General features: G+C 46.4%; 1 protein-coding gene across 3 annotated transcripts in view; it reads right to left on the bottom strand.

The window, feature by feature from the left end:
* RANBP17 (RAN binding protein 17) overlaps nt 1-21,077 on the bottom strand; it is a 573,906-nt gene that overhangs the window by 493,565 nt on the left and 59,264 nt on the right. For all 3 annotated transcript variants that reach the window (XM_060232795.1, XM_060232776.1, XM_060232786.1), the window contains exons 9-12: nt 12,252-12,371; nt 11,058-11,204; nt 10,595-10,767; nt 9,962-10,155 (exon numbers count right to left, since the gene is read on the bottom strand). In XM_060232795.1, coding sequence (XP_060088778.1) covers nt 9,962-10,155; nt 10,595-10,767; nt 11,058-11,204; nt 12,252-12,371 — 634 coding nt within the window. The remainder of the gene's footprint in view (nt 1-9,961; nt 10,156-10,594; nt 10,768-11,057; nt 11,205-12,251; nt 12,372-21,077) is intronic.

Here is a 21,077-nt window from a genome sequence, read left to right as displayed (position 1 = left end):
TATATGGGACTACCCTTTAAGTCAACCAAGAAACACCAGTTGGTACATGATGCCATAGTTTGGATATTATCAGGAGGTAAAGAGATATCAGGAGCTGAGCTGGGAATGGTCTGGGGCACATTGTTAGACCTAGGAGTGAGTTAGGCAAGAGCACCAGTTTAAGCAGCATAGTCCAAAGTCGTGCACAGAGCCAAGAGGACACTGGAAGCCTGGTCCAAAGGACAGTTTGTACAGCAAGGTCTGGAAGTCCAAGAGTTATCCACGAACAGAATCAGGGGCAAACTGAAGGCAGAGTCAGGAAATGGTCCAAAAATTCACAGGAGTAAAAATCCAATGCAGCGGTCACAATTAGGGGTGTGCATTCGGTTCGGGCGAACCGCATAGAGCACCAAATCACCCCTGATTTGGTAGTATACGGCACCGTATACTACCAATCCCATTTTCAGGCCATTAAACGGGAGCCGTATATGACTCCCCGTATACTTCCGTATAGATATTTGGAAATATATGGAAGTCAATGGAAAAGGCGGGAAAGGGGCTTCTGCAGCCTCAGGGGAGCTGATTTCTTCCTTTCCCGCCTTTGGAAGCCTTTTCCCGCCTCTCCCATAGCCTCCCTGGGATCAGGGAGGGAGGGGGAGGGGAATAGGAGCCCCAGCAGCCAATCCAAAGCATGCATTTGCAAAATGCATTGCAAATGCATGCTTTGCAGGGCTGTTGTGTAGCTGATGGCTGGGCTAATCCCTCAGCCATAAGCAACACTGTTGTTCTTTTGTTTACTTGGATATCCAAGTAAACAGTGTTCTCTGGCCAATCACAGAGCAGTGCTATTTTTTGAAACTGCTCTGTGGGTCAGAGAACCTTTTTAAGGACTCCTCCATTGCTGTTGTGTTGGTGTGAGAGAGAGATTTTGCTGTGCTGGCCCTTGGTTTCAGCTGCTGCTGCTCTCTCTCAGCCTTGCCTGACCTGCCAGACAGTGCCTGGAGAAGAGAAGCCGTCTAAAGGTAAGACAGTCTTGGAGTTTTTGTTTTTATTTTAGTTAGTAAAAGGACTTTTTAAGACTCAGAGTCCCTTTACTTATCCAGATTTGGGTGGGTGAGTATTGAGTAGCTTATTTGGGGTTAGGAGGTTCTGCTGGGGGTGGGGGCCTGGGGTGGGGTGGGGGATTTGCCAATTTGCCCATATCTTACTTTAGTGAGAGGACTTTTAAAAGTATACTGTCCTTTTACTTTTCTTGACTTGGGTGGCTTGGATTTCTTGGGGTTAGGGTGAAGGGTTTTTTTGGGGGGAGGGGTTGGTAAAGTTCCTGTATTGTTAAAAGTTAAGTTTTTTACTGTTTTAAAAGGCTTCTGTGTTTGATTTGTTGCTGCTGTCTGTGTTGTGTTGCTGTTGTTCCTTTTCGCTTCTGGTTCTGGTTCTTGGGGAGGGGGCGCTGTTTGGCCTCAATTTCGTTGTTTAAAAGGCCACTTTTCTAACAGTTGAGTTTGTTGGCCTTCTGTTTGGATCTATTGTTGCAGGTTTTGCATCCTCCTGTTCTGGTTTTGGGGGGGGGGGGGGGTGTTGTTGACTGATTTGGCCTGAGGTTTCTTATTGGTGAAAAGGCCACTTTTTTAACAGTTGAGTTTCTTGGCCTTCTCCTGTTGTCCCTTTTCCTGGTTCTGGGTTGGGGGGGGGGGTGTTGTTGACTGATTTGGCCTGAGTTTCTTATTGGTGAAAAAGGGGGTTCAAAGTTAAGTTTCTTTCTGTCACGTTTTGGGTTTTTTTAAGTTACCTCTGGTTGGTGTGAGAAGGTTGGTGTGTGGGCTGTGTGAGGTGGGGTTTTTATAGAGTTGTTTTTGGAGTCTGAGGCTGCTTTCAGTTTGCCTAGGGCCACTAAACAGGCTGCCCCACTAATAAGGGTGTTTTTAGGAATTGTGTTTTTTGAAATTTAAAAAAAAAATAATCCAGTTTAGGGCTTTATCTTCTTTCAAAATTCAACTAGGCCAGATAGGGGTGATTTAAAAAGATTTTAGGTTTCTCATAAAAAGCAGCGTGACTACTAGGCCACATCAGGCTCCCTTTTAAAGAGACTAGGATTGCATTGCATCTTGCTTTCAGCCACTGAAAGCTGGTGCATCCTTAGATTTCCATAGGGTAAACCACAACTTCTCTCAAGTTAGGGGACACCTGATTTCTAGTTTGCAAGGAAATCCGGTTTGTCCCAGGATCTAGTTAGGAGAAATTTCACTATGAGGATATAACAAGGATTGCCTTCATCTCAAGGTAGCCTTTTAAAAACTGCAGCCAGGTAGAGGCAAGACCACCTAGTCTCCTAAACTTTACCAGATCACTACTACCCCAACCCAAAGAGGGACAGGTTAAGGACCAAAGAAAAAAAAAAACAAGTTTTGGTGGGAGGGTTTTTAAAAAGAAGTCAGGACACCTGTTGGTTCAGGGTACAGTGCAGTGAGTTAGGTTTGTAAAAAAAACCCACTCTAAGTTCAGGTTGTGCGAGACTGGCCAAGGGTGACATGAGTGACAGGCAGCAGAAGAGGGGCCCTGCAAGGCCAAGGAGAAGACTAGAGGGGTGGAAGGGAGGGGGAGGACCCAGGTCTCCCCCACCACCACCTGTGCGTAGGGCCACTCACAGCCGCCTACCAGCACTCCGATCTCTGGCCAGAGTGTGATGAAGAAGAAGGCTCGCCTTGGGCCCTTCATCAAGGCTGCTGCTGGGGCGGCCCCAGCAGAGGTGCCATTAGGTGCTGACACTGAGCAGGGGTCTGCTGCTCGGGCAGTCTCTCCTCCAGCTGATGTCGCTCGGCTTCAGCAGCTGGAGGAGGGGCAGCAAGAGCAGCCCTCCTTGGAGATGAGCTTTGGGGACAGTTTTCTGCACCCCAAAGGAGGGTGCAGAGTGTCGTGCAGGAGCTGGAGGAGAAGCTGGTTGAGGAGGACCAGTTCCCTTCTTCAGTTCCTTCGGGCACCAGCAGTCATTCAGGGGATGGCCAGGAGGGGAGGCCGCATAGGATGGAGGGGGAATAGATGGAGACACACGAGGTGCCTCCATCTCTGCCCACTTCCCCCCGGCAACCAGCCCCTCCTGTCACCCCGAGACACGATGTGTCTGCCCCGAGCACCTCACAGGAGGTGGCTCCGGACACCAAAGTTTCCAGTCAGCTTGGGCATCCATACACCTCCAAAGTCTGGAAGTATTTCAGACTTATGGAGGATCCACACTATGCGCAGTGCCAGCTGTGCAGGGCCCGGATCAGTCATCAGCGGGATCCTGCCCACCTGACTCCGGGGGGGATGCAGAACCACCTGCGGAAGCACCACCCGGCGGTGCGTCTTAAGGGGGAGAAGCAGGCTGGTGCTGCAGTGCACAAGCGTCCAACATCACCCAGCCAGGAGGTCAGTCCCATTGCGACTACCTCCGGAGCTCTCCAGGAGCATTCCGTGGGAGTACAGGAACGCCAGCCATCTCTGCCTGAGATGTTTGGTAGGGGTGGCACCTGTGTGCCAAGAGGGGGAATCAGGTACGGCAGGAAGGTGATCGCCTGGTCGAGAATCCTGGGGTCTAAGGTTGCTCGAGTACCTGGCGCCCTGGTACAAAGTTCCTGCTAGAACCACCATTAGCAGTCGACGTGCTGCACACGGCGGACATTCTCAGAGCCATCCTCTCATGGCAGTTAGAGGGCTGGGTAGGCAGCGGGGACATCGCCAAGGGCTTCGTGGTGACTGATGGTGGCTCCAACATCAAGGCGGCTGTCCAGCGTCAGGGCCTAAAACGGCTTCCTTGTGTGGCCCACATTCTCCACCTCGTGGTTAAGGACGCATTGGGCCAGACGAAAAGCCAGGATCGTCGGTATCTAGCCGCGACCCACGGGTACCGACTTCTGCTCCAGAAGTGTTGGCACATCACGGGTCACTTCTCACGCAGCAATACGGACTTGTATCTGCTGCATGAGAAACAGACACTGACAGGCGTGCCAGGGCACCGCCTGATCAGTGACGTCAGCACACGCTGGAACTCCACCTGTGCCATGCTGGAGCACATGGTGGAGCAGAGAGCAACCCTGGATGCCTTTGTCTCTGAGACGAGGGTCTTTCAGGATGAGAACCATCTCACCCAAGGGGACTGGGTGGTCATTTCTCAGACTGTGGAGATTCTTGGGCCCTTCAAGACCCACACAGAAATGCTCTCATCTGACATGGCAAGCATTGCACTGGTCGTCCCCATGGTCCACATGGCCCGTGAGGACCTGGCCTCATTTCTAGTGCCTGCTCAAGGCAATGCAGACGTTTTTCCAGTGGTGCACGCCCTGGTTGTTAGGCTGCAAGAAGGGCCTGAGGCCCGCTTTCAGAAACTTTCACCCAGGATAAGGTCTACTTGATGGCGACCATGTTAGACCCGCGCCTTAAGGGCACAGTTGCCGAGTTGGCCAACAAGCTCGATCGCTGGCGAGACGAGCTCTCCCAGAAGGTCAAGTGTTGCAGAGTCAGGGAGGGCCCAGTGCCAGTAACTGAGGAGGAGGGGGGTGGAAGCAGTTCATCTGCCGCTTCCACTGCTGTTCATCCCCAACCTCCCCGGCTAGGCAGTGTTTCCCGCCAGACTCATGCCACAAAGAGTCCTGAGATGACACTCATTGGGTGGCTCATTGGCCTCTCTAGGAGCGGCGGTAGGCCCCTGAGAGCGGAGACGGGTGCTGCGATGGTGAGGGACTATCTTTCGGAGCCCATCAAGTCGCAGGAAACGTCTCCTTTGAACTACTGGGTCACGGAGGGGGTCTGGCCGGCCCTCTCCTCCGTGGCCAAGGCGTTCCTCTCATGCCCACCAACGAGCATGAAGAGTGAGACATTGTCTGCATACATCGCAATCGCCTGCAACCCTGGACAGTTGAGCAGCTGGTCTTCCTGAAGATCAACTTGCCTCTGTTTGGCTCCCTGAATGTAGACTTTGAGAGTGAATGAAGTGAGCACCTACTTGTGCCTGCATCCTCTCTTGGCCTGCGCTTGGAAGGTGGTTGTAAAACACTCTCCCACTAAAAATAGACTGGAGTCCAAAGACAGCCCAAAAACTCACTCACAAATTGATTGGCAGTGCATCCCCCCCCACACCCCTCATCCATCTTCAAACCAAAAGTGAATGCTGGTTTAAGAACTGCAAAGCAATCCAAATTTCCCCAGTCCCCATCCACACATGCCTAATAATACTGAAAGGGCCATTGCAGCCCCCAACTGTAACTGACAGCACCCACAGTCCCAGCCCGGATAACCCAGGGTTTTTTTTCAGGGGCAGGAGGAAGAAAGAGGGAGGTGCCAGTGATGATGACAGGTAGCCAGCAGCCTTACCAATGCTGATGTCCTTCTAATGGGACAGTGATGCTGGTGCGTTACTGCTGAGCTGAGAGAGAAGGAATGGTTGCCTTCCTCTCACACAATCTGAGGCCCTCCCAGTGATCTTCCTCATTTGGGGTGCAATTCTAGCACGCCTCCTTGTGGTGCAGCCTGGGTAACGCAAAAGAGCGTGGACCAGCCAACCATCCATCACTCAAGGTAAGTCTAAATGCTTCTTGCTTTGTGTCGGATACAGAATGATGTGGAGCTAGGTGTGGCCCACTGCAACTCTTGTGTTGTTTGGGGCAGGGCTGGAGAGCTGGCATCTGTAGATTGTGTGTTCTGTGGCAGGGAAGCTGGCACCTGGGTGAGAGACCAAGAACCAGCATGCTTGTTGTGCTTGGCCAGCTCTCCCCATTTTGTTTGGGGCTGGAGAGCTGGCATCTGCAGATTGTGTGTTCTGTGGCAGGGAAGCTGGCACCTGGGTGAGAGACCCAGAACCAGCAGGCTTGTTGTGCTTGGCCAGCTCTCCCTGTGTTGTTTGGGGCAGGGCTGGAGAGCTGGCATCTGGGTTTGCTGCAGCCAGGTCTTGAGCAGATTGTGTTTTGTGTGGCAGTGACGTTGGCAACTGGGTTTATATTGGTTCCAGGCCTGCAGGGTTCACAGAGTAGATAGATGGATGTAGTGCATTTGGGTCCTATAGAGATTCTCTGGTGTGAAGTTAAGTTTGGCTTTTGGGTGCCCCAGGAATTGGACCCCCAGCTCTGAACAGCTGAGCTTGCTTCCACAGCTCAGTTGTTTAAAGGGACTTTCTTGGCCAGCCAGTCCCTGGGGCTCACTACCCAGGAAAGCTTCTTTAAACAGCTGAGCAGCACAGAGTAAATTGCTCCCACGTTCAGCTGTTTAAAGGGGCTCCCTTGGGTTCAGCCCTGAGCCGTTTAAACTACTGCTTTCTGGTCCCCACAGAAAGCTGCAGAAAACAGAAAGCAATGGCTTAAATGTAAAGCACCATTCAGCTGTTGGTTTAAATGCCTTGTAGATATTTAAACCCCTGCTTTCCATTCCCCATGAAAAGTGGCAGGGAGCAGAAAGCAAGGGTCACAAACCCATATGAACTGGTTCGGTTGTTTCAGCAACAAACCAAATCACAAAAATCCCTAATCATGACCTTCCATAGCCAATGTTCTCTCATTATTGTACTGTCACCTCATTTCCCAGTCTCTGCATATTGAGTATTGGCTGTCCTTCTCAGACTTGATTCTATAACTGTTTATTTGCAAAACTCAGCATTTCCCAAGTATAGTTTCACAGCCAGAATCATCATAGCTGAATTGCTTGAATACTGGCAAAACGGCTGCTTATGAAGTGTAACGCAGATTAATACTCTGCAACATTTGAGTTTAAACTCAAAGGCAATTCAATCAGCACATGGAGTACTCTGCTAATTATCTTGACTTGGTCTCTATTCACAGAAAACAGAATTCATTTTCCACCACAATCCTCTGCGCTTACTTCTGCTACTTAAAAACATTCACTATTGTTGCTTTTCCAGCTGCTTAAAGAGAATATTTTTTCTTTACCAAAATAATTATTGCTGTAATAATCTGTAATTATGTTTTATAACAGCAATAATCCCCAAGAAATCAGTCATTAACATAGATCACAAGTAATCGTTAACTACTGTTAATGACCCATTTCTTGGGGATTATTGTTTTAGTAAACCATGACTGCATCATAATCGATACAGAGAGCAAGACAATATAATAAAATGAGGTCTTAATATTATATTAACTTATTTTGCAACATTAAAAGCCATTAAACATCTAAATTAAAGTGTGTACAACTAAGGGAGGTAACATTTATTGTTCTGTGCTAACAGAAGTGTTTAGTTTGCAGAAAAGAAATTGAATATTATGTAAAGAGTAGAAAGTACTGCCAATATTCAGTGCAGGAAAGAGTCAAAATTACTGGCCTGCAAAAGTTTATCTGAGTACCTAGATAACCCTTTGATCACATGTACTGACACAACAGATTGTGACACAAAATATCTGAAGGCCTTAATATTCTGAAGGCACTGAACTGCTGTCCCTTCAAAGGTGAGTCTCCAATTTCAGTAACAAATAATTTCTATCAAAGTCTGAGTCTTGAATGTGTTTTTCTTGACATTATCTCAGTAATCTGAACAAGAGATTATTATTACTGCAGATAGGAAGATGAGGCTAAGAGACACCAGCACACCAGACACTACCTTGGGAGTTCATTAGGAGGTTCATCAGCATGCATAGTTGCATACCAGAATTACAAAGTTGCCAAAACAGCTACCTCCTCAGCAACGTCTTTCTTGGGGAAGCTTCCCTCTCCTTTTTAACAGACTGGTAATACATCTACTGACCTGAACATGTTGCCATTATTGTAATTACATCAGCCTCTTTGTAAAATACAGGTGGTACATATTTTAAACATGAATATTCCACAACATCACAGCAGCTCAGCCAGTCGTTGTGACTCCCCTTGATTTTGTTAGATCATAGTGCTACATTTGTTAGACCGTAGTGCAGAAGCAACCAAACCTACTGGCGGTAAACTTGTAGAAGGAAAAGGCTATAAACTCAATGGTGGACCACCAAATCCCCTGTTTGTTTGTATGGCCATCAAGTTGCAGTTGACTCATGATGACTCAAGGCATGGTGATTCAAGGCAAAGACATTCAGAGGTGGCTTGCCAGTGTCTGCCTCTATGTAGCAACCCTAGACTTCCTTGATGGTCTTCATTCAAGTACTAAGCAGGGCTGACCCTGCTTAGCTTCCAAGATCTGAAGAGACTGGGTTAGCCTGGGCTAGCCAGACCAGAGCAATCTCTAATTTGGGTCTCAAAATAAGTCCACTACCCAACAGCCTAGAGAGTTACTGTGAATCATAGTACACAGTATTAGGCAAGATGAAACTCAATAGGTTTTATAAAATTCTGAATGCTATTGAAGGAATAGAGACTTTTTTCTCCCTCTTCCACAGTAACTCAAAGCCAAATGGAAGCTCCATATTCAAAGGAAGTACACTTCTAAATACCACTTCCTGGGATCACAAAACAATGAAATTTGCAGCCTTCATGCCCTGATTGTGGGCTTATTAGAAGCATGTGGCTGTTGGAAACTGGATGATAACCAGAGAGATTCTTGGTTTGACCTAGTAGTGCTCTCTTTGAGTAAGTTCTGTGTTAAAACCATACAGGGTATGGAATTGGCCCAAAGTTTCTCCAGCTTGCCAAATGGCTGTGCCTGCCCCATTTCCTTTCTGCCAAGATTTCAGAGTCCCCTGATCCTACCCATGTTAAATGGTCCCAGTCCCACTTTTCCTCCTTTTAATGCCCCCCTCCCATTAATGCCCCACTGTTCACTATTATTTCAACTGCCTACTTTTCAGTCCACTATCCTGCTTCCTTTAGCAATTCTAACTTGCAGTCAGACATTGTCATTGCCACTTGTTGCTTTCCCACTATGATTACTCCAAACATTACATAACTGCTCCTGTCCTCATCATCATGAGCTTTCTCTTTACCGCTCATGCATTACCTCTTCCTTCATTCAACTGCCCATCTTCTCTCTCAGACTCCTCCACCTACTTGGATCCTGGTTCCTCAGTCCACTGCCTATTTTGCTTACCATTGGCCTCCCCCTCCGCACTAACCTTCCACTGCCCTGCTTACTTTTGTTCTCCAAATACAAGGAATAAGGCCTCCAGATTTAGACAGAAGCAAAGAGGTAAGGTAAGGAAGTTAGAAGTCCTGATACACATGGCAAAACTTAGTCCTCTGTTACAGCAGCCAGGATTGCTTAGCCAAAATCCTTCTGATCCATAATTCATAATTAAGTTAGAGCAGTTCCTTGGTGGAAAAGGCTTTCTTGGGAGGTTGGTGGGCTCTGGAGGTTTTTAAACAGAGCCTAGATGGCCATCTGACAGCAATGCTGATCCTGTGAACTTAGGGGCAGGTATTTGTGAATTTCCTGCATTGTTGCAGGGGGTTGAACTAGATGACCCTGGAGGTCTCGTCCAACTCTATAATTGTATGATTCTATCCTTATCTGACCACATAGTTGCCAGGTAACATTTTAAAATAACTCATTAGGATGGGGGCACAAACATCTAAACAGATAAGAAAAGAATGGGCCTATGCGTTGGATCCCCCAAGGGCAGTAAAGTCTGTATTTAGCCTTGTGCTTTGCATCACCATTGCAGTATATAGTACAAGAAACATTTTTTAGAACCAACCAAGAAGGTGATGAATAGGCACAATATTAAAACCCCTACAATTAATGAAAAATCAGCAAAACATGGTGTATCATACAAAAGCTAAAATTAACAGAAAGAGTTGAATTTGGACAGGAAAAACAAAAAGCAAACTTTTTAAAACTGTCAAATCTGAAAATTTCCAATAAAAAACTTACATCAAGACAAAACATTAAAAGCCACTAAACATCTAAATCAAAGTGTGTACAACTAGGAGAGTTAACATTTCACCAAACATGGACTTTCTCCACTTTTTTTTCAATAAGAACTTCCCTACTCCCACCAGCAAAACGGATCAGGAGGAGAAGGTAGTTGCACCAGACAGATAAGCAGATATATGGAAAAGTTCAAGATCTATACATACTAACCTTCTTGAATTGAGAGTGCCAGTGGATTTCTGCTAGAAGACTGCAACAGCTTCTGATAATTTTGTGCATTTTGATCAAACAGCTGAACAAGAAGAGCACAGGTCTTTTCATATTCACATCTGCTAACTGTACAGAGCTGTTCCAACTGCTGAAATACTGTGGCCGTATCATCTAGGGGATCATCTAAGTCATCTCTGTAATATATATAAAAATAGAGCAGTGGAAAAATATAAAACAAATTTTGTAACTTGATTATATAACATAAAGCCCGTTGTAGGAACATATTGTAACATAAAGCATTCTGGCTTAGATTTTGGACTTGGCAGCTAAGATCTCAAAACTGAAATCATGCACTTGAATCTTGCCCCTAGGTCTCCTTTTAAACTCTATACTCCAACAGCAGAAGTGAAACTGATTACAAAACCTAACATTGGAGACCTGTGGAACTACTTTAATCCTTTTAGCAAGGCATGGGAAGCAGCCTTGGACTGGAACTGACTGATTTCAGTAGCACATTCCCTCTCATAACCAAAACCAATGTCGTTAGCCTAATGCAAAAAATATAAATGAATACAGTATTCTATTAAATCTGAAACAGTACAGTTGTACTCAACTAAGATTACTTCATATTACCTTATAACCATGGGGACAGATTCCAGTCTAGAAGTAATATACGCTTTTGTGATCTCAGGTGCATACGTATCTAAGAGATGGGGTTCTGATGATTTCACAAATGGCACTGAGGCAACCATTCTCTGCCAAAGAGTTAGCAAATAATGAACACTGTTTGGTGCAAACTCCCAGTGCTACAAAGAAACAAATAAGATTTTCATTAGAGTATGTTTTAGCCCAATGTGAGCAATTACAAACATTGTAATGTTCACTACCACTGTTATTTATTATTTGTTTTCATGCCTCAAAATTAGAACCAAAACCCCATGATGTTATGTAAAACTGTAAAGAGCGATATGGCTCATAAAGCTGATGATCTCACAGAACAATATTAGCGGCACACATAAGACGACACTTGACTTTCAATAAAACCATCTTATCCAAGGAGATTTTTAAAAACCCTATATTTCTATCACTCCCTTACCTGCAGGCTAGTAATAGTGAAGCTGGCTATCAATCTAATAACTTCTGGGTAATCTTTCACAACTATGAGTTCTCCCAACTGATAATTTGTCTTCAATCGAGCCAGAAATCGGCAGAATTCATGGTAATTTCCAGGGTCAGACAAGCCCTAAATACCAAAGCCATAAAGGAGACAAAACTATCATAAGACTAATTGTATAACTGTCACAAATACACATTGTTCTCAACAGGTGTCCTATACAAAAATCCTTCCTGAAATTATCTGCACATCCTTAATGGAACGCTTAAAAAAGATTATGAAGGCAATTCAAGAGAAGAGACAGAAAAGAAGAACAAGAACAAATATAAAATATACTTAGAAAATGCCATTTTAAGCAAACAAAATATTCAACAGATATAGCCTTTGCACAGTAGAAGAGCCAGGCATATGCAAAGAATGATCAGGAACAGAATGGGGGTGATACAGCAACTGGCTGTCTCTCTGAACATAAGCACATTTATATATGTGTGCATAATAAACGCACCAAGAAGTATTTCAAAATCCAACAAAAACAGGAAAAAAATAGTGCAACTATTTTTATTATTCCAGAAACACAGCATCCCATCAAGTTTCAAATATGAACTTCATATAGGAAAAAAAATATGGAGAGTACTTGGATGGGAGACCACTAAGGAAGACAGAAACAGACCAACTCTGTTCACCTCTTGCCTTAAAAACACCATGAGGGATCACCATATAACAGTTGTGACTTGATGGCATTTATATTTCCAAAGAAGATCTTTCCACAATCTTTAACGCTCTTTACTGCCGAAGATTTTACTAGTCCTTTTTTGTTCATAAACTCTAACATGAGCATAAATCCCACAGCCCCAAACACAAAGTTGGAGAGCCAGTCCACACTTCCCCAGCTCCCTCACTCTTCCCCGAGATGTTAAGTAGCATCCACAGACACTATTCACTGGGCAAAAGAGCTAGTGGTGATGATACTCTTCTGCTCCCCACCAGCTTAAGTGACGGTACCATACTGGAAAAGCCACATACCTTTCAATGTGTGGCTGTTCAACAAACCCACAAGCATTTTCTAAGGCTTCCCTTTAATCCAGAATGTATAGAAGATGGATTTATCAGCTGTGACAAACTTTTGGAACATGGAAATAGTATCCAGAACTGGAGACACAAATTAAAAATCTGTACCTGAGGATTTTCAAGTATTCTTTTCACTCCCTTGATCAGGTTACCAAGATACTTGGCACGTTCTGGATTGCTAAATAAGGATCTCCTGGTAGAAGCAAATTGAACTAAACAGGAAAGTGCCTAGAAAGAAAACAAGAATTGAAGAGATCAAATGCACCAGAAGCAACAAACCGAGTGTAGAGAGCAGAGGGTGGGGCTGCCAAATGTCTCGGCATATATTTCCTAACACTAGTTTTCTTCTTCTTCAAGTCCAGATTGTGATAAGCTTTTAACTTCAAAGGGTCCAGAGTCGTTTAAGAGTGTCCACATAAGGTCATTTGTTAGAATCAGGAGAGGGAAAAATTACACATTCCTGCTCAGTAGGATAAAGTAGGATGCTAGGTGACTGGGAAATTACACGTCAGCATCACATTTCATTTCATCACATTTCATGGAGACTTGCAGCCATATGACAGCTACACATAATCAATTTAAAAATGCCAACCCTGCCTTCCCCCTAATTCAAAACAACCCCAGGGAGGCATTATTTGCCCCATCAGAGGCTGCATGTGCACTGAAGAAGCATGGGTGGAGCAGGAACCCCTCCTCCACCCAAACCAGAATTAAACCCCTGCAGTCTTTCTTAATTGAGTTGCCACATCCTACTGGTATCCTGCTGCAAGTTCCTGTTGGGAACACGTGTTAAATGTAATATGTATTTTGGGCATCAGAATTGTTGCTTCAGATGACAGGTGAAAATTCACATTTCTGAGAGTTCCTCTACAGAAAACACCCACTACAGATGCAAAGCTCACATTGTGAAAAGAACTAGAACCTTCCTCTATCTCTCTGATCATAGAATTATAGAGTCGGAAGGGATCTCCAGGGTCATCTAGTCCAACCCCCCCCCCCCAATGCAGGAAACTCACAAATAACTCCCACACATGTACGTCCCCAGCAGTGACCCCTGCTTCATGCCCAGGAGATGGCAAAAACCTCCAGGATCACTTGCCAAGCTGGCCTGGAGAAAAATTTCTAACTGACCCCAAAGTGGCAACCAGCATTTCCCTGGGCATGCAAGAAATAGCCATGAGAACTAAGCACTGATGCAACCCTTCCTGACCTCCTTCTCATTATCTGCCTAATTCACAGAATCAGCATTGCTGTAAGATGGTCATCTAGCCTCCTGCTTAAAAAAACTTCAAGGAAGGAGAGCCCGCCACCTCCTGAGGAAGCCTGTTCCACTGAGGAACCACTCAAATGATCAGGAAGTTCTTCCTAACGTTTAGCCAGATTTCAGTCCATTGGTCCAACCTTTTCAGGCAACAGAAACCAACTCTGAGCCTGCTTCGGCAGGGAGGGCGGGGTATAAATAAAAATTTATTATTATTATTATTATTATTATTAACTCCGCACTACCCTCTATATGATAGCCCTTCAAGATCTTATCACCTCTCTAGTCATCTCCTTTCCAGGCTAAACATACCCAGCTCCTTCAACCTTGCCTCGTAGTACTTGTCTCCAGACCCCTCACCATCTTCAGTGCTCTCCTCTGGACATGTTCCAACTGGTCTAAATCCTTCTTAAAGTATGGTGCCCAAAACTGAACACAATATTTTAGGTGAGGTCTAACCAGAGCAGAGCAAAATGATACCATCACTTCATGTGATACTTCCATTGATACAGCCCAAAATTCAATTAGCTTTTATAGCCACTGCAACACACTGCTGACTCATGTTCAGTGTACGGTCCACTAAGACCTCTAAATCCTTTTCACACATACTACTGCCAAGACAAGTCTCCCCCATCCTATAACCATGCATTGGATTTTTCCTACCTAAATGCAGAACTTTACATGTGTCCCTGTTAAAATTCATTTTATTTGTTTAACCCAGTTTTCCAGTCTATCAAGATCATCCTGTATCCTGACTCTGTCTTCTACTGTATTTGCAACCCCTCCCAACTTAGTATCATCTGCAAATTTAATAAGCTTTCCCTCTAGTCCTTCATCCAAATAAAGATGTTGAACAAAACAGGTTCCAAAGGCACTCCACTTGTCACTCCTCCCCAAGAGGATGAGGGACCATTCACAAGCATTCTTTGGGTGCCATCTGTCAACCAGTTACAGATCCACCTAACAGTAACAGGATCCAAACCACATTTTGCCAGCTTGTCAACAAGATATAAGGTTTTGCCCAGATACAATCACAAGTCCTCTTGAGTATATGCAGAAGAAATCTTTATTGAAAGATCAGGTAGCAAACACCATTAGCATGCATTCACAACGCTATGCCCTGGCAGACTAAAGTACAAGTGAAAGTTATAGTTCAAATATAGCCTACCACTAGCGGCTCAGCACCTTTTCCTGCCTAACCCACTTCCACGAGGACTGATACCAACTGGAGACATATGAACCAGTCCTCATTTCCAGGGAGACTAGATTAGGCAAGACTCTTTCCCTGCAGATGATCTCCTTCCCAAAAGCAACCAAACAATGCTAATTAATATGCCTACAATAATATGAGATTATAAATGAAGATAAATGAGAATACAACCAGTTAGTGCTTAACATTACTCTAGATCAGGGGTGTCAAACATGCAGTTCAGAGGCTGAATCAGGCCCCTGGAGGGCTCCTATCAGGCCCTTGAGCAACTGGCTGTCATCTGCTTCCTTCTCCCTAAGAGGCGGAGGACATCTTGGGTGTTTCCCACCGTCCAATCAGGGAGGCAGGAATCTTAAAAACTTCCTCTTCCTGTGGCTATGGGAACCACCCTTCCTTCAGTTTATTTCCTGCCTCGACAGGGAGAGCAAGCATTTAGGATAGGTCCCTATCCTTTTATCTTTCATTTGTTATCTGTAAAAAAAAAAAAAAATCTTCCTCCTCCTTACCTTTGCTATTTTTTCCTCAACATCTTCTAGCAACTAACTTCTCCAGCTTTTCTGTTTTTTCCCATTCTATTTCTTCAGCCTCCTCTGCCTTTCTTTCTTCTGACTCCCTCTCCCCCCGCCCCCCGCTTTTCCTCCACTCTATCGAGGAGCGGTGCAGCGGCGGCCCCGGCACGAAACTCAAGCCGCGGCGCGGAGCCGAGAGCCCACCCCCCGGAGTCGGCATGACTGCTGGGCTCTCGGTCTACCGGCAACATGCCCTGTAGGGGCAAGGCGGAGAAGAGCAGACGCAAGCGGCACTGGTCTTCTCCGGCTGTGGAGGAGGCTTCCTCGTCAGGGCTTTTCCCCAGCACCAGCGGCCATTTCGGGGAGCGCAAAAAGACGCAAAACGGGAAGGACCAGCAGCCTTGCAGGCTCCAGCCACAGGAGCTTTCCGGTGCCAACCTCCAGGCGGGAGACTTCGACACAAAAGATACCCAGCCTGCTCTGGAAGCCGCGCAAACCTACCAGCCCCAGAGGGGCTTGGGTAACGTACCCTTAATGGGACCTTCGTTTCTTTCTGAATTTTTAGAGTCTATAAGGCAGACTGTGGGGGCAGCAGTCAGGGCAACTGCCCATAAGAGACCGGGGTCCTCCAGATCCAGTTCCTCCAGGTCACCTTCTCCCAAGAGTTCCAGGGATGGCACCACCCACTCTAGGGCTCATAAGAAGTCCTTGGTCAGTGATCAGCTGGAGAGCGAAAGATCCTTTTGTGGGGGTTGCTCTGAGGATTCTTATGGGGGAGATCGGGAGGAGGGCGAATTCTTATCTGATGAGGAGATAGAGAACATTACAGTTCCGGAACCCTCTTCATGTTTTTTTCAAGGCAGAAGAGTTCCAACCCCTCTTGGCCAAAGTGCTGTCTGCCCTAGACCTCCAGGTGTCCCCTGAGGAACAAGAGTCTTCCAGCCCACTGAGTAATCCCAAAAATAAACCCAAGGGGAACACGAAGTTTTTTCCTAGATACCGATCTTCTGATAAGGATTTTCCTTTTCCGGAGTTTTTTGAATGCCAGTTAAAGTCTGAGTGGGCCAAGCCTACTGCTAACAGACAAGTGCCCAATTTCGTCAAGAAGCTTTATGAGTTACCTTCCTTTGCTAATGATATGCTACAGATACCTTTGGTGGATGCACCAATCGCAGCCTTTCAGTCCCATGGCCTGTTAGTTGAGGACGGCCATGGCTCGGTTCGAGACAACTGGGACAGAAAGATAAACCTGGCCTTGAAGAGGAGCCACGAAGCTACGGCCCTGGCCATTAAGGCGGCTGCGACCAACTCTATAGTTTCTAGAGCAGCAATCGTCTGGATAAGGCGACTAACTCAGCTACTGCCAGACGCAGATAAAAGGATCCTAGAAGGCACCAACAGACTCCTTAGGGCATCCGAATTCTCAACGGACACCTCTCTGGATGCTCTTATGTTCTCTGCTAGAGCAATGGCATCAAACACCGTAACGAGAAGGGGCCTATGGCTTCGGGCTTGGCCGGGTGACATTCAATCGAAGTCAATCATTTCAGCCTACCCTTTTCAAGGAGAAAAGCTGTTTGGAGACACCCTGGATAAGATCCTGGTGGAGACGCAGGATAAGAAGAAGGCCATGCCCAAGTATCTGAGACCTACCGACAAAAGAGGGTTCGGATCTACTTCCTTTCGTGCCTCCGCCAGCTTCTCCAAACCTAAACAGGAATATAGGAGATCAGCCTGGGGACAGCCCAAACAGAACTTCCGTAAAAGCTTTTCCAATTCACGATTCCAGAGAAATCAGCCCGACAGGTCCGACAAGTTCGAGAAGGGATCCAATTCCAATAAAGCATGACTGGGACTCCTTATCGGTGGGGGGCCGCCTACTACATTTCCATCAAGCGTGGGCGGCTTCGAAGGTCGATTCTTGGACTCTGGAGATCGTTTCGTGGGGCTACCCGACAGAATTCAAAAGGACACCTCAGAATCATTTCATTCTATCTCCTCTTCGCTCAAACCCGGGGCGAAGGGATGTCACCTTCAAAGCAATTCAACATATGCTGGAAATCACAGCAATAAAACAAGTTCCTCCATGGCAGAGATGTCAAGGTGTTTATTCTATTTTTTTCACGGTGCCCAAGAAAAATGGGGACTGGAGGTCAATTCTGGACTTAAAATTTCTGAACAGGCACATCAAGCTCCGTCATTTCAGGATGGAGTCCATAAAGTCAATAACGGAAGCCCTGCATCATCAAGACTACCTGTCATCTCTGGACCTAACAGAGGCCTATCTTCATAGTCCAATCCTCCCTGCACACCGCAAATTCCTTCGCTTCTGTGTGAATGGGTCCTACTACCAATTCAGAGCTCTGCCATTTGGCCTTGCAACGGCACCACGGGTGTTCACCAAGGTATTGGTGAACCTAATAGCACTCCTCAGGCAGAGGGGGATACACGTGCATCCTTATCTCGACGACCTGTTGATAAGATCTTCGGCGAGAAAGAAGGCGGAGCAAGACATTCAACACACTATCAGTTGTCTCCAGCAACATGGGTTCATAATCAACTTATCCAAGAGTCATTTATGCCCATCCCAGAGACTGCAACACCTGGGTATGGTCATCGACACGAACCTGAACTCTATCTTCCTCCCAGAAGACAAGATACTGAAGACCAAGTCGTTAATACGTCAGGTAGTGCAGGAGTCATCGTCGTCTCTTTGAACTTTGGCAAGGCTCATGGGCCTTTTGATTTCAAATCTAGAGGCGCTTCAATGAGGACGCTTTCACACCAGATGGTTGCAGTTGTTTCTACGCTCATATCAAATCCAGATCATGGAGAGGCATCCCATGTCACTGACGGTTCCCAAGTCAGTCAAGGAAAGTCTCCTGTGGTGGACCAAGGACCTCAACCTACGTCAGGGGAGAACATACTTCATAGAGAGGGAGATACAGCTGTTCTCGGACGCCAGCCTCTCAGGATGGGGGGCGACCTTCAACGAGATCCCCACACAGGGTCAGTGGACGACCAAGGAGTCGAGTCTCCCGATCAACCTCCTGGAGCTGCGGGCCATTCGTTTGGCTCTACTACATTTTCAGGACCAGGTGGCCGGGAAGCATGTCCTAGTTCGAACGGACAATATAGCAGCCAAAGCTTTCCTAGGGGTCCAGGCCCAGTTATCTTCACAAGGAGGCCGGGAAGCTGTTCGAATGGGTGGAGATTCATTTGAAATCAATAAGAGCAGAACATATCAAGGGGACTTGCTATGTCAAGGCTCAGTCGGGAGAGCATTCAATCGGGAGAGTGGTCTCTCAACAAGAAGCTTTTCCTAAGGATAGTGGAGCACTTTGGTCCACCAGTGTTGGATCTGTTTGCATCCTTTCAGAACCACCAGCTTCCTCGATTTTACACACAATACTACCACAGTCAAGCAGAGTCCACGGACACGCTAACATCCCCATGGCCACAAGATCTTCTATATGCCTTCCCTCCGATCCCGATCATCCCGGTTACTCAGAAGGATCAAGCTACTGGGGGCCGAGGTCATCCTGGTTGCTCCCTGGTGGCCTCGACGTCACTGGTTCTCTTTAATACAACAGATGTCAATTGCAGAGCCACTTCATCTACCAATTTGGCCGGACATGCTGTTGCAGGGACCAGTGTGGCATCCTCATCCACACTGGCTGAGATTGACCGTTTGGAGGTTGAGAGATCTCTGTTAGATTTGGGTTATACAAGCGACGTGACAAATACCATCCTAGCTTCCAGAAAGGATTCCACGACACGGATTTACGATATGTCATGGAAAGCCCTTCACAGGTGGTGTCGGAGAAAAACTGTGGACCCATTACATCCTTCTGTCCCTAAGATTCTTCAGTTCCTTCAGGATGGTCTCCGTTCTGGCCTGAAGCCGGCTACCCTCAAACGTCAGGTCGCAGCCTTGTCTTCGGTACTCCAGCAGGTGGACGGCATAAATCTCGCATCTAACCCTCATATCCGTCGTTTCTTTAGAGGCGCTGCTATGAGTTCTCCACCACAAGTACATCGCTTTCCTACCTGGAGATTGAATCTAGTCCTTTCTGCCTTAACAGGTCCACCATTTGAACCCTTAATGCCTGTGCCTTTAAAGATGATGTGCATGAATACCATCTTCCTGGTGGCAATAACATCAGACAGAAGAGTATCAGAAATCGGAGTCTTGTCGGTTAAACGAGAATTATGCGTATTCCACAAGGACAAAGTAGTTCTCTATCCAGACCCTACCTTTAAACCGAAGATCTCTTCTAGGTTTCACCAGAGCCAAGAAATCAATTTACCATCTTTTTGTCTGGATCCAAAGCATCCCAAGGAGCGCACATGGCATACTCTAGACGTGCGTAGAGCAATCAAAGTCTACCTTATTAGAACTGAATCTATTTGCAAGTCAGACTCCATGTTCATTAACATAGCAGTGCCCAGATTGGGTCAGAAAATGTCCAAGTCGGTGATTAGCTACGCCATCAAGCAGTGTATAGTGGAGGCGTATAAGGCACTACATCTTCAGATACCTTCAGGGATCACTGCGCACTCGACCAGAAGTGCAGCCACCAATGCAGCCTTTAATAAGAATGCCTCCATCGAGGAGGTGTGTAAAGCAGCTACGTGGTCGTCTATTTCCACCTTTATCGGCCACTATAAACTGAACGCATACGTGTCGGCAGATGCAGCCTTTGGCAGACGAATCCTGCAACATGTACTGCTTGAGTAGGGCGATCCCACCCTGACTAACTTACTGCTATGGGAGCACCCAAGATATCCTCCGTCTCTTAGGGAGAACGACCCTTGGCACTTACCATAAGGGGTCCTTCTCCTAAGAGGACAGGAGGACATCTTGCCCTCCCTTTCTTTCGCACTACCTTGGGCAGCATCTCTCTGTATCTGATTTTTTGTATCCTTCGTATGCGACCCTTTTTTTTTGCGGCTGATGTCTGTTACCTGTTATCTTCTATAGGAGTTTGTTCTAGTCGGTCTGGTAGGCTAATGCCACGTTTTTTCCAACCGACTGTTAGTTTTCTTGTTACATTAGGAGCCTTTAGATATGATAGTTTTTCCTTACTGCTTCTCGGAGTCACCCGAACTGAAGGAAGGGTGGTTCCCACAGCCACAGGAAGAGGAATTTTTTAAGATTCCTGCCTCCCTGATTGGACGGTGGGAAACACCCAAGATGTCCTCCTGTCCTCTTAGGACCCCTCACAGTAAGTGCCAAGGGTCGTTCTCTCTATCTTTGCAAGGCTTACTCAATTGCACAGGAGCTACAGAGCAAAGCCTCTATTTTTTCCATTGGCTGATGCTCCTCCCTTGGGGAGGAAGGGGGGAGGTATAGCTTGCTTTTCCAGGCTCTCTTAATTGCACAGCAGAGCTACTGAGCCAAGCCTCTCTTCCTTCTATTGGGGGAGGCTCCCCTGCCTCCAGTCCCCTGGGGAAAGAAGGAAAGAGCCAGTGTCAAGTCGGCTGAATTCAATAACGAGTCTCTTGGTGAAACAGAGTAACAAGTTTATTGTAAACAGAACTAGAGACCATGGCAGAGATTGAAGGACTGAAATACATAGGCACTAAACCAGCATTTAAGGTATGGATGAAAGGAATTCCTACGGTGGGGGTAATCTATGCAACACATTTTCGCACTAGGATGCTACTCCCTTTATTCCCAGGCCGAAGCCTCGACGCCCCATCCTCCCACAGAGAACAAGGCTGGGAAGGCGCCACTATCTTGTTCACAGGTTAGCATTTCAAAGCAGACTACACAACAAAGGCCTCTCTAGTGAAGGGGCAGGAAAGTGAGCTAGCAGCAATCGGTGTACACTGTAAAGTACCCAGACTCCTTCACTTCAGAACCAAACTTAATACAGGTATTGAGTAATTCATAGCAGACTTGACATACTGCCCCCCCTAGGCCCCCTCCCTTGCCGGGCGGGCTTGCG

Source organism: Heteronotia binoei, chromosome 1, assembly GCF_032191835.1.
Source record: "Heteronotia binoei isolate CCM8104 ecotype False Entrance Well chromosome 1, APGP_CSIRO_Hbin_v1, whole genome shotgun sequence".
In the NCBI taxonomy this organism is placed as follows: domain Eukaryota; kingdom Metazoa; phylum Chordata; class Lepidosauria; order Squamata; family Gekkonidae; genus Heteronotia; species Heteronotia binoei.
Note: the sequence above shows the minus strand (reverse complement) of the source record. Positions and strands in the feature narration are given on the sequence as shown.